The 16,490-nt window shown below is 40.2% G+C and overlaps 2 protein-coding genes across 4 annotated transcripts in view; one reads left to right on the forward strand and one right to left on the reverse strand.

Annotated features, from left to right (window-relative positions):
- atp10d (ATPase phospholipid transporting 10D) overlaps nucleotides 1-8,780 on the reverse strand; it is a 43,776-nt gene extending 34,996 nt beyond the window's left edge. Inside the window, exons 1-3 of one of the 3 annotated variants that reach the window (XM_042227253.1) lie at nucleotides 8,641-8,780; nucleotides 1,536-1,921; nucleotides 885-1,079 (exon numbers count right to left, since the gene is read on the reverse strand). In XM_042227253.1, coding sequence (XP_042083187.1) covers nucleotides 885-1,079; nucleotides 1,536-1,816 — 476 coding nt within the window. In that variant the 5' untranslated portion in view covers nucleotides 1,817-1,921; nucleotides 8,641-8,780. Of the gene's footprint in view, nucleotides 1-884; nucleotides 1,080-1,535; nucleotides 1,922-7,335; nucleotides 7,858-8,640 lie in introns of those variants that run through there. The other 2 variants (XM_005938674.2, XM_005938675.2) reach the window with 2 other exon arrangements.
- commd8 (COMM domain containing 8) lies at nucleotides 7,878-16,185 on the forward strand. Its single transcript, XM_005938671.3, has 5 exons — nucleotides 7,878-7,985; nucleotides 9,538-9,693; nucleotides 10,357-10,509; nucleotides 13,787-13,942; nucleotides 14,382-16,185. The coding sequence occupies exons 1-5, from the start codon at nucleotides 7,920-7,922 to the stop codon at nucleotides 14,400-14,402; spliced, it is 552 nt and encodes a 183-aa protein (XP_005938733.1). The 5' UTR covers nucleotides 7,878-7,919; the 3' UTR covers nucleotides 14,403-16,185.
- The last annotated feature ends 305 nt before the right edge of the window (nucleotides 16,186-16,490 follow it).

The following is a 16,490-nucleotide window of genomic DNA, read 5'->3' on the forward strand; positions in this document are numbered from 1 at the left end:
ATCAGTACCTTTTACTGGAGTATTTTCTAACACAGGTATCTGTACTTCTACTTAAGTAAACAAAGTCTGTACTTTTGCAATCTGTGCTCCTGTCATTATAAATAGAGAACGGGTGGAATCTGTCTCCACCTTCAGGATTCTGGGCACCCACATCTCCACAGAGCTTAGGTGGACCCACAAACACCATCGCCCTGGTAAAGAAGACCCAGCAGTGGCTGCACTTCCTCCGTGTCCTGAGGAGGAGTAACCTGGACCAGGAGCTGCTGCTGGCTTTCTACGGCTCTATAGTGGAGAGAGCGTGCTCTCCTCCTAGGGTGCCTGGATGTTACGCAGGAGCCACAACTGAGGCCATCGCCAGCTCCTCTTGTCTCGGGAAAACCAGCGCCATCACAGGCGACCCTCACACCCCGCCCACCACCTGTTTGATCTGCTGGACTCCGGTCGGCGCCTCAGGTCAATCAGATCCCATAGCTCCAGACTCACTAACAGCTTCTTCCTCTGGTTACCAAACACTATCCCCCCACTCCCCACCCCTGCCCACTCATCTCACCAATCTGAACCCCATGATCTGAGCTACCCTCATCACTCAGGCCGCTCACATAAGGACTCCTTTTTGTTGCACTACTTCCAAGCAGTATGCAACTTTTTCTCTAATGTGTGCCTCACATATCCCTCTTGATTGTAAAGATTTCTCCTGATTGCTATTTATATTTTATTCCAGCACAGCTGGTGTGGGGCACCCACTATTTCGCTGTAAATGCACAATGACAATAAAGGCCTATTCTATTCTATTCTAGTCCACGGATTATTCTTATCTATATTAATGCAAGTAAGAAAATTGCATTTCCTGATGAACTGGTCCTTAAACTAAAAGGTTCACTTACCCACAGAATACTCGAACTACATTGTTGTTAACCTTCTTGTCAAACAAGTAGCGTCTGAAGTCTTCAAGGGCATCTTTGATGGCGATAATTATGAGAACCAGCAGCAGAGGAATCATAGTAATTTCCTTCTGAAAGGCTTCAACCACTGGCACCCAGTTTAGCAATGTCAAGAACAGGAAATAGAGGTTTGCAGCCCTACAGAGAGAGGAGCAAATTAGTACATGGAAGTAACAAAATATAGTCACTGCAGTAGTGAAGCCAAATGAGTGGTGACCAGTTATGATGGATGTGGTGTACTGGATAACCAGTACGGATCTTCTGTTAATCCAGTTTACATATCAATTCAGTTCAGTTTCATTCAATTTTATTTATATGGCACCAACAACAGTTGACTCAATTTAATCCACAAAGACTACATTGAAAAGATGTGTAATAGACACAACATATCACACAGCTAACAAAGAGGTGAGCCTCTCAGAAGCTCGACATTCTCTAAATCTCAAATTGTAAAGAATTTAAATTCATCCTCTGTAGTAACTAAAATTGTTAAAAGTCAGGAAATCAAAGAAATGACAAGTACAGTGCTGATAAGCAAAAGTGGTAAAATATATATATATATGTTTGAAAAACAAAATAACTGTCAGGTCTGACCTGTGAAACTGCTCGAACAGATTCATGGGAATGAAAGTCAGGAAGGTGTATTTGGTAGTGGAGATTGCATTGCTTTTGTAGTTTCTGGATACACGTTCATAATCCTGTTGGTGACGCCCATTGCGGGGAAATACCGTCCTCTGCTTCCCACAGACCCTCCCCCGAGGGCTGTGGGTGTTCAGCAAGCTGCTGGTGGGCAGCCCATCAGAGTACCAACCCCGCCTTGAGTCTCCTGCTAGCAGCTGCCGACAGCATTGCTGCACCCAGCGCAGCCGCTCCATCTATGCAGCAGATGTGCTAGGTAGGCTGTGAGGGTACCGAGGCCAGGCTTTTTATGGCCTTTGGCTTCTGTGTGCTTCACGATGATCTTTTACCAAGTCACCATCCTAGAAGGAGAAACGACAAAATTATTATTTTACAGATTAGAGTTAAATGTCAATCAATTGCCTTTGTAATATTCTTGATATTTATATTGAACAACTTGTTTATATATATTACAAAATATAAGAATTCGCTCTAAACTTTGTAATATATCAAACCTGTGTGTGTGTGTGTGTGTGTGTGTGTGTGTGTGTGTGTGTGTGTGTGTGTGTGTGTGTGTGTGTGTATAAAGATTTTAGGTTCCTTATGCATGATAACCAGATGAAGTCAATTTTGAGTGTATTGTGTTGATAAATACAGACGTTCACATATTGACTGAGTAAAAATATAGATGATAAAGGAAAACCGTATTTCTTATCAATGGGGTAAAAGCAACGATGTGACACCACGAGAATCCTGCCATTAAAGAAGTTCCCCTTATGTTTCATGATGATACAATGTCAGTTTGGAAATACACGGAAACTCTGAGCATCTAAGAGGAGGCCTGACATGCTAGTAGCACATCTGAATGGCAGATTTATTGCCAACAGCAGAGGATCTCAGTTCCCCGTTTGCTGTATGAAACATTAAATAACACTTTTGAGTGGAATGACTGGCACATCTACACTCTGTACCTGGATGTAAAGCTGGAAGCATTCCTCCTCACAACAGCAAAATGATACAAAACGAATAAAACAAGCTGAAGGAGGGTTCGCAATGATAGCGAAAAATGAAAACACAAACAAATATGCAATATAATTTTTTTCCTTTCTTTTTTTGGTTCAGCCAATTCAGGAAAACACTGAAAAAGTTGTTGAGACAATGTACAGGAAGATGATGTGCAAGCTACTCCAGAGGTTAACTGTAGGAGCGACTTTGGCTGATTGCAAGTGAAGAAGCCGGGCTGCCACCAGCAGCAGAGCGCCTGCTGCCCCGACAGAGAAAATGTGTGTTTATTTACTTATTAATGCATTTTAAATATGTTGAAATGTTTTTATTCCTTTTCTAAGTGGACTCACCTCAAAAGCACGCTTTTAGTTGCACATTATTGCTTCAACATTTATCACAGATTGTTAGTTCTTATAAGCAGGTCGTCATCCAGGCCTTAATGTGTTTCAGACATGTTTCCAGTTGAATCAGTGTGTGTCACCAGACAAAGCTGGGTGTCATCTGCATAGCAATGAAAATGTGTGCTATGCGTTTGAATGATACTGCCTAAGGGGAGCATGTGTAATGTACATTATTAGGAATTAGGCCTAGCGCAGCTCCCTCTATAATTAAACTTAGTGTCTGGAGGAGACTCCTCCTTTACATGAACAAACTGGATTAGATATTAGCCATCTGTTAGCCAGATATGATTCAAACACGTTAGCTAATGACCTTTAATATGCTCTGATCTCTGTAATAAAATATGATGGTCAACAGTAATAAATGCTGTACTGAGGTCTACCAAGATAAGCATAGAGATGAGTCCACTGTTCTTGCCCATAAGATCATATTAACATTCACTAATGCTTTTTGTACTCTAATGACTTCTGAAACCTCTGCAGATAATCATTAAGCTGTTTGATAACTACTCTTTCAAGAATTTAATTGGGCCAAGGCTGCTGGGTAACGTTATGGCTTATTAAGTGAATGGTCTGTGGTATGTTGCCCATTAATAGATATAAATAGGTCATATTTAAGATTGAAGGATTAATTAATGGTAGAACTCCTTTGAGCAGTCTTGTAGGAATGGGGTCTGAAATATGGTTTGGAGAAAGTTAATTACTGAAGTTAACTGGATGATCCGGGCATGTTAAGGATTATTGTGAATTATTATTATTAATCCTTGTGTCATCCTTAAATTCTGCATCCTTTCCACACCTTCCTGAAGAAAAATGTACACACACAAAATCTACCATAAAATCCTCATATAGCAATATTTCTTCTACAAACACTCACACACAGACACACACATCCTCTCTCAATCCATTTATCTGTTTCTCTCAAACACACACATATTCAAAGCCCATCAAATTTGTTCACACTTCACAGGTTCTGTTATTGAAGTTATCAGTGTTGTTGTGGTTTGCACAATAAATCTTTCCAAATCACTCTCGGGGCTCCCTGGTGGTCACACGGCTCCGTAATATGACTGGCAAAAATACAAGAATGTCATACATTGGCCCACCAGGGGAAATGGTTGAAACTGGTGGAACGCAGTAAAAATGTCAAATATCACCACTTTTCTTTGAAATGAAACCCTGACATGACAGAATGCATGGCTTTATACTGAACAGGAGTGAATGGAGCATTTTTGTCCAGAACCGTGTGGAGAGCACTAGACAAAAAAATAGTAATGCAACCAAATTAATTGTGTTGCTCATCTTTGACATGTCCAAGACTCTAGTCGCCACCAATACCCCATCACCAAACTATTTATTATATGGAAAATACTTTGGATTTTGTGAGTTATTTCAATAAAATACTAACAATTCAAATGCTTAAACTGGCATTTAAATGGTTACAATTCTGAAAATAATTTAATGTTTGATCTCTTTGAAAAGGGCTCAGTTTAATTGATTTGTTGTATGAGGGTTTTATGGCACATTTTGCTCGTGTACATTGTTGTACACGCCAAATGAAAAACAAAAGGCCGGTGAGGCACAGAAGGCACACGTGTTATTATTACTCTCACGTCGCAACTTTCACTGTAACTGTAACTCATTTAAACCCTACACTGCAACCTTCTACGTGACCTGACGTGCACCTCCACAGAAATGTAGCTACACGTCGGGTCACAGCACACAAAAATGACTTTAAAGGCGTGGAAGGTTGCGGTGTACGGAGCAGTTTCCGGTTACGGAGTTAGGACGTCGATTTGCCGCAGAAGTCTAAATCAAGCTTCAGCTTACTATGGTATGCACGTCCTGGTGCGAACCATACAGCGGTTTTTCTACACTACTTCTGCAAAAATAACTGACCCGTTTGCGGCCTTTCCAGAACATGAGTTGTGGTAATTGTTTTAAACAATTGACCCTAATGACCATCGGTTTTACCACTATTAACCTTTACACCACAGATTAATTAAGTCCCCATTTAAGTCTTTACAGCACGTCAAATAGAAAACTAACGTTTACTGCACGGCACCGTTTGCATTAGAAGGGGGGGGGGGGTGGCTTACTGGGCTTAAGCCCGGGTTGTTTTGTCAGAAGCCCGGGGTCTTTTGGAGTGTAATTTTTTCATAGTTAGATGTCTGGCTGACAACTGTATAAAACAAAAAGTACACACAATATTCGAAGCACATAGTGCACACTGTGGGAATTTACGACTGTGCGTGAATCCCCCCTGATATTGGTATGATCCGAGCTCAGGCACTAAGCGACTGAGCGAGGGGGCGGGGCAGCTGCTGCCTGTGAGTGCGCTGTTGGAGAAACGGAGCCAGCCATACTAAGGAGAGCTTAAGTTTGACCAGGTACCAAAGCAAATCATTCGTACCGTACAAATAATGTAAATATGACGGTGAATCACGAAAGATTGATATCAAACTGATCACTTGACCCATATTACGTTACTTGCTCTTCAAGTGAATCAACAAATGAAAAGCCGAACAACAACAACAATGCTGTTTCTTTAGAGAGTCTTAGCTTACATGTGTGTTTATTTCATATTTTCAGTTGTTACCCTCCACAGCTAAATAAATCGGTTTCAGTAATGCACTGATATACAAGAATGGACATAAGGAGCTTCTTTCAAAGAAAAAACTCTGGTAGTATTTTATATATTATGCTTTGTATGTTGTTCAGTATATTTCTATGCAAAACAAGAGGAACTTCAATACACAGCAGTATATTCACAGTTGAAACCAGATATTTACATACACTTTATGGAAAACACAAGAACATTTTTTTTACTGTACAACATCAATTTAGAGTAAACTTGTTTTGTTTTGGATAAATAAATATTGAAATATCTTTTGAATTAGTTAAATGTCAGAATAAAGAGAGACAGAGCTTCTATTTTTTATCACTTTCATCAAATTTAGGAGTACATGTACACTAAGTTTATTGTTAATTAATAAGAAAACTCCAGACGATTCCATTCTGAGCTGAAGAAGCTTCTGATTGGTTAGTAGAGTCCATGTGAGTAAATTGGTGGCACAGCTGTGGATGCATATAAGGCAAAACACAGAGCCTGTTTCTGTGACATGGGAACATCAAGAGATGTCAACCAAAACACCAGGAACAGAACTGTGGAGCTCCATAAGTGTGGCTCAGTTTGAATACAATTTGGTGCCATTTTGACAATTAAGAAATACAGACAGTTTCTCTCTTTACTCTTAAAGTTAACAAATATGTTTTTTATATTTATCTAAAAAAATAAACATTTAGTCTGATTTGATGTTACAATTAAAAAAGTGTTTTTATCTGAAGAGTAAATATCTGGTTTCAACTGTATATTTGATGATGTTGGTGTTTGGCTTGATTGTCAGCACAGAGGGAGAGAGAGGAACAGCGAGAGAGAGAGGGAGAGAGAGGAGCAGAGATGAACAAGAGCAGGTGAGACACACATGTTAGTCAAATGGTCGTTTACCAAAAGTATCACCGTATCACAGGTCCTCATGTATCTCGTACCTAGTGTTTCTTTTTAGGTTTGTTACTTTTCAAATTCTATATTTATTAAGTTCTGCAGCTTGTTTGCACAACAAGGCTAAATAATTATATAAACCTTTCTCAATCTAAATATTGGACTTTGGTAGAATTAAAAAAATAAGTGTAGTGCAGGTCTATGATGATTTTTAGTGCTGCTATCATCTAGTTCTGATTCTGGTTCAGTCTTGGTTAAGTCCTCAGTAGTCCTGATTTTGAACTGTTGTAGTCCTGTTTTAATTCTGGATCAGTTCTGGGTCTGGTTGAATTGGGGTTTAGTCCTCGTGTCTTGATACAGCCAGACTTTGTTCTGCCTCGCTGCTTAATTAAAAAACTAGTTTAAGGTGTCCTGCACATGTGATATATATTTTTCCCTATATGAAGTCATTCTTTTTTGAATAAAACTCAAAACAGAGCCTATTAATCTTTCTTTTCTTTTCATTAATCCCCCCATCACACATGCATGCTACCATTTAAGGCTAAGCCCCGGGTGTATCAATGTCTGCCTCTGCTTAGAAGTGAAAGAGACTGTAAAGACTTTAAACGACTCCATACTCGAAGTTGTGGAAACAGCTTTAAGCTACCACAATCAGCTGTACACTCAAGCTGTGTTAAGCGATTACACAGAGGTCTCGATACTCGGCCAACTACAAAAGAAAGTGTCTCCGTCCAGCAACTTAGAGGCCTACAGTTGTTCGTTGCTTATATTGTTGCTACTGTAATGAATGGACAAAGTCCCCGAGTGCGTTCACGCCTCTATCTGAAAAACAGACATTTTTCTCCAGCAGTTATCGACAGAAAACACGTACCTGCTGTTTATTTCCTCACGCCGCCCAATTTTAAGTTACTACCAGCAGTAAATGCAGCCTGTAGATTCGGTCACATCGTCGACAGACAGTACCGAGAAACAAAGCAGGATGTGAGAAATAGTCGCTCAGCCACGAAACCTTTCGCTCTACAGCGGAGTGTCGTCCAACCGAATTCCCAATGCAAAGGCACAAATGTCATATTGTCTTCGATGGCAGGAGCATGTTAGTAGCTTTAACTGAAATAGTCTGCGAACCATCTTTAATCTATGAACCAGGGGGTGTCCGTTTTTTCATCCAAATGATCTGACGGAAGTACTGTGGGAATTCACTTTTGCAGCTATTCCCTGAAAATGTTTCCACATTTTCAGCGGTCGCGGCTACACCACATTATTAGGCTGTCATCAGTGTGGCAGTTTTACTCTTGATATATATCCGCATAAAACATTTCTCCTGGGTTTTCTGTCTATTAACTATTTGCTTGAACTCTTTGGAGGCGATTGCGATGTTTGGGTTTATTTTCCCCGAAGCGTTCTGAACGCAACCATGTAAGTCACGTGACTGACATCAGCTGATCAGTAGTGCTGATGGCGGAACTAACTGAAAACATGGTGGTTTTACTGAGTGCATTAGCTAACAAGGACTGCCGAAAAGTAAGTCGTGAAATGTGATTTAGTTTTCGAAATGTCCACCAGAGCCACGGGCGATTGTACCTCGGTAAATACTAAGATATGTAAGTCAATGTTTTAGATTTCTCCATGAGAGCTCCGATATTTCAGCGAAGGCATTTGTTTAGCAGCCCATCTATTGCCCACATATTGCTTCTGAATGTTCTCGCTACATGTGTTATCTGAATGAGCATCTATACCTCTAGCACCATACTAATAATGGGGTGGCTGCAGCTTAGGAATTAGAGACAGGTGTCGTGACAAGGTAGGTATCCCCGACAGAATGGGGAGCACGCGCCGGGCTGTCCAAATGTGGGGCAAACAGTGTCCCTCATTCTTGATTTTCTGTTCACAAACACTTCTTATAATGACTGACTACTCCTGAAATTTTGAAGGTTTTAGCTCTTTATACAGTAAAGTTACAGGAGGAAGCAAATAATTATCAGCTGAAATATGTTTTCCGATAACACGTGAACACAATAAATGTGTTATTTTCAGTTGTAACCCACAAACGTAACGGTAACGCAGCGACACTCATCTTTCACTGTTTCACTAACGTAAAACTTCCAATGGAAGCGAAGTCAACTGCATCCGCGCTCCCTGTCCAGCGCGCGCTCCCGACGCCGGGGAAGCGACCTACCTTGGCACGACATCTGTCATATACTGATCAAAGGGTTGGTCGTAGGAAAAAAATGTGTTTGTGTGAAGAGCGCTTTGAGTAGTGATGGGTCAGATGATACCGAAGCGTTGGTGCGTGTATCAAGCACAAAGGGTGAAAGCCCGTGGGTGGATTGCTGGAGGAAAAGTCACATGACTGATGTAGCTGGTGATAAGGTGTCAAATTATATTTATGGGGAAGTGCAACTTTCGACTCATTTGCATCCGAGCTGAGAGGAACAGAGGAGGCTCTTTGGTGCTGTTAATGTTTTTGGCTCGTCATCACCAGAGGTGACAAAAGTACAAACTTTCTTTACTTCAGCAGAAGTGCAGATGCCTGGGTGAAAAAACACTCAGTAACACCTAAAGTACTTGAACAACGTTTTTACTTTAAAGTAAAAGTGAAAAAGTGCAGGCTCAAAGTAAGAAAGTACAAAGTAATATTATTATTATTATTATTATTACATGAGGGTTGTTATATAAGGGTTGGCAATATAGCCACAAAATCATATCGCAGCATTTCAAAGAAATTTGCAATAATGATGATATGTCTGAATATAAAAAAATAAAACTCGTTGGTGATTGCAGCTTACAGATGGCAGTGTTTATTAGTGCAAAGAAAATGAAGGGCATTTCCATCCTTCCTACTTACTGTGACTGATGACACACTACCAAACAGAAAGACCTCAGAGGATAGGATTAGGTTAGGGATGGGGTGAAACCGAGGCACATGATCTCCTGCGGCAACCCCTACAGGGAAGCAGTCAAAAGAACAACACAATAATGTCAAATATGTAAATTAATAGGCCTACTAGAATGTTTCATGTGTCGCACTACCAAGCGCCAAACTAGGATCCTCACAGTATTTCCTTGTGTTTAGCTGTGCCACAGGGTGGTGGATAGTCTGTGTGGGCGGGAGCCTCCTCACAGAGGGGATTACAGCGCCACCTGGAGCCTGCAGGAGTGGCTGCAGCTGCTGGACTCGCTGACAGCTCTGTTCCGTTTGGCAGTGGTCAACAACATCTCCGATGAAGTGGTGAGAAAGTGAAACAGGTTGGAAAGGATATGAACTGGAGTGTGTGGTTTCTGGTGCAATGATAGTTTGAGTACATAGGGACTGAACAAACTAGCCACAGTTTGCTGCATGCAGTCGATTGGTCATTCACTCAGCATTACCATCCATCCAACATGATAATACAGCCATTTGTGATCAAAGTTGCTGCTAAAAAAACATGGCGAATGACCAGGTGGGAATAGCAGGTGTGGGAGTGAGCTGTAGTCAGGAAGTAGAGAAGGTTGGTGATTGGCTGCTTCGGTCTACGTGCTAAAGTATCCTTGGGGAAGGTGCTGAACCCCAAGTTGCTCTCTCTGATGCAGTCACTGGATCAAAAGCGAGAAAGGTGAATATGAAATTGAAGCATGTTGTATAAAGCTCATGTAGGTTAGACAAGCACCATGTCAGAACTAATCTATTTTAAACAGCTGGTTCTGTTCAGATTTTACAAATGTTACATGTCACGAGTCAGCTTTTATGAAACGGAGACTTTGAATGTTTGGTTTCAACCATCAGCGTGACCCTAGTTTAATACAGGAAGAAATTGTCTTTACTTTTAATAATAGTTACAGTCCAGCTCGATGCATGGTGAGTGGGGTTCTTTTAGGGGAGATTTTCAGGTCTTCTCTGGCCGATTGTGTGCAGGTGCTGTCCCAGTTGTCAGATGTGAGCAGCAGCCAAGCTGAGGTTGTGTTGAGTGTGCTCAGAGCAAGAGAAGAGGAGATCCGCTGCGCCCTGCTGGACAGAACCAACTCCATCTCCTCTGCTACTCTGCAGGACTTTGATTGGCAACTTAAGGTGACTAGTTATTTTTCAGCATGTAGTGGAGATATCATCTGAATTTCAGGAGCGGGACCACTCCTCCTTCACGCCCCCTCCGGCCTCAGGCTATAAAAGCCCCCCTTCTCCATTACCTGCTGTTCTCATTTTCATGCCCCACCCTGCCCCCCCATTTTTCCCTGTCTTCTCCTCTCTTCCTTTCCTTCATTCATTTCTCGTTAGTACATGGGGATCTGCCCGGCCCGAGAGCCGTCGCCAGTCCCCTTCGAGGCCTTCCCCAAACCACAGAACCAGTCACACTTCCACATCGCCCATCGTTAGCCAGGATGTGGTGCCAGCTAGTGAAGCTGACTTACTGTTTACTGCAGATATCGTTCTAATTTAAATATCACATCGTAGCTTAACATTCAAAACTGAATGAAAAGAAGCAAAAGCATCTGAATATTTACAGCTGTGGATCTCGACCTGGCACTCCCAGCACAGGAATGTCTGGAATCAGCTCTCTGCTTAAAAAGTCTGATTCCTGTGAGTACTACGCAGTAGAGGAGGAGGAGACTCGTTCAGCTTTAACTGCTTCTCAGTCTAAAATATAAAACATGTTTTGAGTTATTTCACACTTTTACTACATATTTCCATATGTGTTTATTCATAGTTTTGAATTTATTTATTTAAAAGGGACAGCGCAGTTATACATAGTTCAAGTGCAAGACATGAGACTGATGTACCGCACACAGGTTTATAGCTACTGCTAATTTTCAACAATTGTCCCTTGTTGGGCTCACAATCTAAATAAATACATATTACAATAAAACATATATTTTCATAAAACTAAACTAAAACTAAATTACATCAAATACAATTACAATTCAGAGACAATAATTTAAAATAAAATTAAAATCATCAGATAAAATGACTACAACTTTGGTTTCCCTTTAACCACACTTTGACCTTCAATGTAAAGGATCTAATGTCTGTAATCAGTTTGATATCGGTTGGAAGTGTGCTCCACAGATGCCTTTATAGAAAAAGCTGACTGACCGAATGTAGATCTGCGATATAATATCTTGCAGTTGCCGTTCACCTTACTCCTAGTAACACGATTACTGTCTTGTCTCTGAATGTATCTACTGAGACACTCTGGGGCCATCCTATTTATACATTTAAAAACTAATTTAAGATAACACCAATGATTAAAACTCTTAAAACTAAGTAAGTTATATTTCTGTAAAATGTGACAGTGATGCCACCGAACCGATTTTTTATCCATTATTTTTAAGGTTTGATTATATAAGGACACCACAGGCTGAAGTGTAGATGGTGCTGCTTGGGTCCAAACTGTCATACAATATGAAAAATGAGAGAATATCATAGAATGCATGAATAACTGAGCTGCTGAAGTGGGTATATAGTGCCGAATTAACTTGAAACAATTCAGATTAGCGTTGACCGTCTTAGAGATCTTCTTTACATGCTTGTCAAATTTAAGATGCGAATCTAAAATTATTCCTAAAAACTTAAAATCTTTGACCTCCTTTATTTCTTCGTTCCCTGGGTTGATTTTAAAATCATCAGATGAACTTCGTTTCCTAATCGAAAAACACATAGAAACTGTTTTGTTTTTTTTTTAAATTCAGTACAAGATGATTTTGTTCCAGCCACTGTTGGACATCATTTAAATGTACCGTTAAGGTGTCTGCTGCTTCACCAGGTGACTTAGCTGCTACGTGTATAACTGCATCATCTGCATAAAGTTGGCAGTTGGCTTTTGGGCAGCTGTTAGGCAAATCATTTATAAACAAACTAAACAGCAACGGGCCAAGAACAGATCCTTGGGGAATACCCATTCTGTTTTCCAACATGGACGACTTTTCTTTATCAGCCCTCACACACTGCTCTCTTTTGTGGAGATAGGACTCAAACCAGTCAACTGCTTGCTTTGAAAAGTCAAATTTTATCAACTTAGAAAGAAGTATGTCATGGTTGAACACTGCACCCACAACACTACCATTATCCAGATCACACTTAATATTTTCAACAAAACAGCAATTTGCCATTTCTGTGGAAATTTTTGGTCTAAAACCAAACTGCATTGGATGAAGCCGTTGATTAGTCTCTAAGTAATCAATTAACTGTGCTGCCACAACCTTCTCAAGCACCTTCGAAAGAACAGGTAGTATGGAAATTGGACGATAATTACATATCAAATCACGCTCGCCTCCTTTAAAGACCGGAGTAACTGCAGCCCTTTTCCAGTCAGTTGGGAACGTCCTATTTCTTATTGATAAATTTATAAGATGTGTTAATGGTTTTGTCTAGAAATCTCTATATTTTTTTAATAAAACAAGTATCCAAGCCATAAACATCCTTTGCCCTAGAATCTGATAATTTCTTAATAGCCTCTGTGACCTCTGCTTCATTAACCTCTTCAATAAAAAATGAGTCTGATGAATCGATAGGTCTATTTTTAATAGTTACAACTGGAGAGCTGAAATTTTGCATTAATTCTTCTACAGATTGTATAAAATATTTGTTAAATTCCAACAAACATGTTACTGGTAGTGTAGTCATGGCTTTCTGTAGTAGTTGTTGTTAGTGATGTGTACCAACACTCCCTCTACAAAACACAAGTGATGGCCTTAACTACACTGAGAATGGCAGAGGCTCTAAAACTTAACATGTTTTAGTTACTGAAAACCTCGTGAACCGGGTCATCTAGAATCTGAAATATTACGTTTCAAATAAATTAGCCAAATGTTTTGTCTTTATTTTGTAGTTTTGACATCTTAGTTTTGATTGAGTAGGTGTGTCCAAACTTTAGTAGCTTTGCTTTGTGGTTTTTGATCATATAGAAATCAGAAGTTTTTTTCCCGCAGAGGTGGTTATCACTATTTCAAATGATAATATGAAATTTTAACCTTTCCAGATAGTTGTTCATGTTCATGACTACCACCATATAGAACTTTACTGATAAGGGATTATATGGATAATTTTATGCAATCACAAATTCAGGCAAGCAAAAATAATTCTAAACAAACATTGGCAGAGCACAGTGGCCTGTCGACCTGTCAGCAACACTGGGATCATTTATAGCTCATGTTTCATTCGTGTTTGTAGAAGGCAATTTTTATCCCACTGACTGGTCAAAGACAGCCGCATGAGTCAGTGAGCTGAATTCTTAACATTGTTGTTTATTCTGGTAGCATCGGTTTGACAAAGATCATACTCATTGTCAGATTTCCTTGTAAGCACAGACATTTCATCTCTTCTATGTTGTTTTTCTCGTCTGTTCCTTCAGTTAGCTCTGTCCAGTGATAAGATATCATCTCTCCACACACCTCTGCTCAGTCTCAGTCTAGATGTGCGAGAAAATGGAGTCCTCCGGCCTGTCACTTTGGAGATGAACAGAGATGAGCTAGGCATGCTCATCAGTTCATTAGAGTCTGCTAATAAGGTAAAACATATTAAATGCATTAGAGATATATACACACTACTATAGCACTACTATATACACTTTTCTTAGGAGTGCATATGGTAGTATAGCCCTTTGCAGCATCTATTTAAACATATGCAAGTATCTTGGGTGTGACATTATTTCCAAAGTATTTGTGCAAACAGTAAATATTTGCACTTCCATTCGTTCATCCATTTCCTTAACTGCTTGATCGAATTCAGTGTCACACAGCTCACAAGGCCAGATACACCCTCGACATGTGGTCAGTTTGTGTTCACATTCACATCTACTGCCAGTTTAGGATCATTAGTTAACATAACACGCTTGTCTTTGGCCTGTGGGACAAACCAAGAAGAACGCACCCAGGCACAGGGAAAACAAAGTTGACACAAAGTCCTCAACCCAGTCGTAATGATTTAATGGTCTTCATGTCTTGCAGGTAGTGTTGCAGCTGAAATGATGGAAAAATTGTGGATTACTAATCTTCTTGAAGACCACAGAGCATCCAGAGGAGGAATATTATGTTCCTCAAGTGTGTGAAAGAGGAGCTCCCATATTTTGGACAGGGTCCTGTAGGTTCCAGCCATAATGATGTGATGAATGTTCCGTCATGTGCTGGAGCAGTTGGATACCTACACTTTGTTTTCCTTTTGTTTTTAGTTTTTTGCACCATGTTCAATAAATGTTTATTTTGCATTTTGTACTGTTGAATTAAGTGGTGTTTATTGATTTTAGCAGCAGTATTAACTGACATGTAAATCCAAAGTACCAAAACGAGATAAACTAGTTTTCCCTTCAAGAGGGAAATTTTCACTTTTATGTGTATTTTACAGTCTGTTTAATTTCATTTTTCATGAAATTGGCACTCCCATATTCACACATTACTAATCTACATTTGGTATCTAAAATGTAACAAAAGTGAAAATACATTTTAAGAAATGTTTTACATCAAAACTACCTGCTGAAGTTCACACCAAGCTCCGTAATGGGAGGGAAGGTGATTTAAGTGACTTTCAGTGTGTCATGGTTGCTGGTGCCAAACGGTCTAAATATTTCAGAAACTGGGATTTCTTTCAGGTTTACAGAGAATCACCAAAGTAAAGAAAAAATATTCACTGAATAGTAGTTCTCTGGGCCTTATTGATGCCCGAGGTCAGAGGAGAATAGTCAAATTGCTTTGATATGATAGAAAGGCAACAGTAACTAATAGTAAGTAATAATAATAATAAACACAACACATAGAACACTCATTTGTTATCAGTTGCAAATCTTAGCAATATATCTAGCTAACATAGACAATTAAAGGCATCCACCGGGTGGTCTCTACTGGCTCGTTGCTCTTAAGGAAGCGGCTTGGGAGCAGCAGTTCTCGGAGGTTGGCATCAAGCCTGACATACAAAGAAACAAGCTAATCAAGGGCAACAGGTAAATGTTTTGCAGGTTACTCAGGCCATGGAAGAAAGCATCACAAGTGTTTTTTCCTTCCACCCTTCAGTCCACTGAATAATCCACCACAATTAGCTTTTGCTGCAGCAAATTGTACATGCAGTGAGCAGTTACATCAAAGTAGGTGTTTTAAAAAACACACCCTTTGTTAATAAATTTGGCATACGACAACTCAGAATTTGAGTTTATGACAACCTGTGCTCATTGTAGGATTCTGCCTGTCAAGAGATTGTATAGGTTATAGGTTAGTTTAGCAAAATCTGAGGTTCACACGTTCAGTGAAGCTGCTTGGAAACTAACATTCGTTAAAAAACCTTGAACCTTTTCCAGCTCAGCGGCGAAGATTTCAGGTGAAGGCAGAGCTGTTTCAGAGGGCTCTGTGTGGAGGAGATGGAGTGAGCAGAGGGGACATCTGGGCAGTGTGAGGAGCTGCAGATGAAAACTCATTTTGACAACAAATGAATTGCGTCATTGCATTGAGCTCAACTACCTTTTCGAGCAGAATGTCTTGGTTTAAAGCGAGGCAGTAAGGGACAAGCTCATTCACCTGTACTTCTTTAGTAGGTGATTGTTCTGTAATTAACCAGCAGACGGCTTATGCACATAAGGTAGGAGGGAAGTGCAGACAGCTGGGGCAAACTAACACAGGTGCAGACAACACAAAGAAGCAGGGGAGGAAGTAAAACCAAACAGACTGGACAAGAGATAAATGGCACAGTGAGAAGCAATGTCAGGAAATGAGAAGCAATAACTAAATAGAGGAACAAAGACACAGAACTAAACTAAACATATACACAGCAGCAACACTGACTAATTTATCATATTTAGTAGGAATGGTAAACTTGGAAGGCTTAAGAATTAGGATATAAAGATATAAAGATTGGAAAGGTTCGTGATTTGGATTGTTTGAAGGTAAGATTTCATTTTGATATCACAGTGAAAATTGCTAATCTATGTGCTCTGATTTCCAATTCCATCCATCCATCTTCATCCGCTTTATCCGAGGCCAGATCGCGGGGGCAGCAGCCTAAGCAGAGAGGCCCAGACCTCCCTCTCCCCAGCCACCTCCTCCAGCTTATATCTCTCGGCTGGCCAGGGGAAC

Source organism: Haplochromis burtoni, unplaced genomic scaffold (assembly GCF_018398535.1).
Source record: "Haplochromis burtoni strain Fernald_Lab_line unplaced genomic scaffold, NCSU_Asbu1 Contig_251, whole genome shotgun sequence".
Lineage (NCBI taxonomy): Eukaryota > Metazoa > Chordata > Actinopteri > Cichliformes > Cichlidae > Haplochromis > Haplochromis burtoni.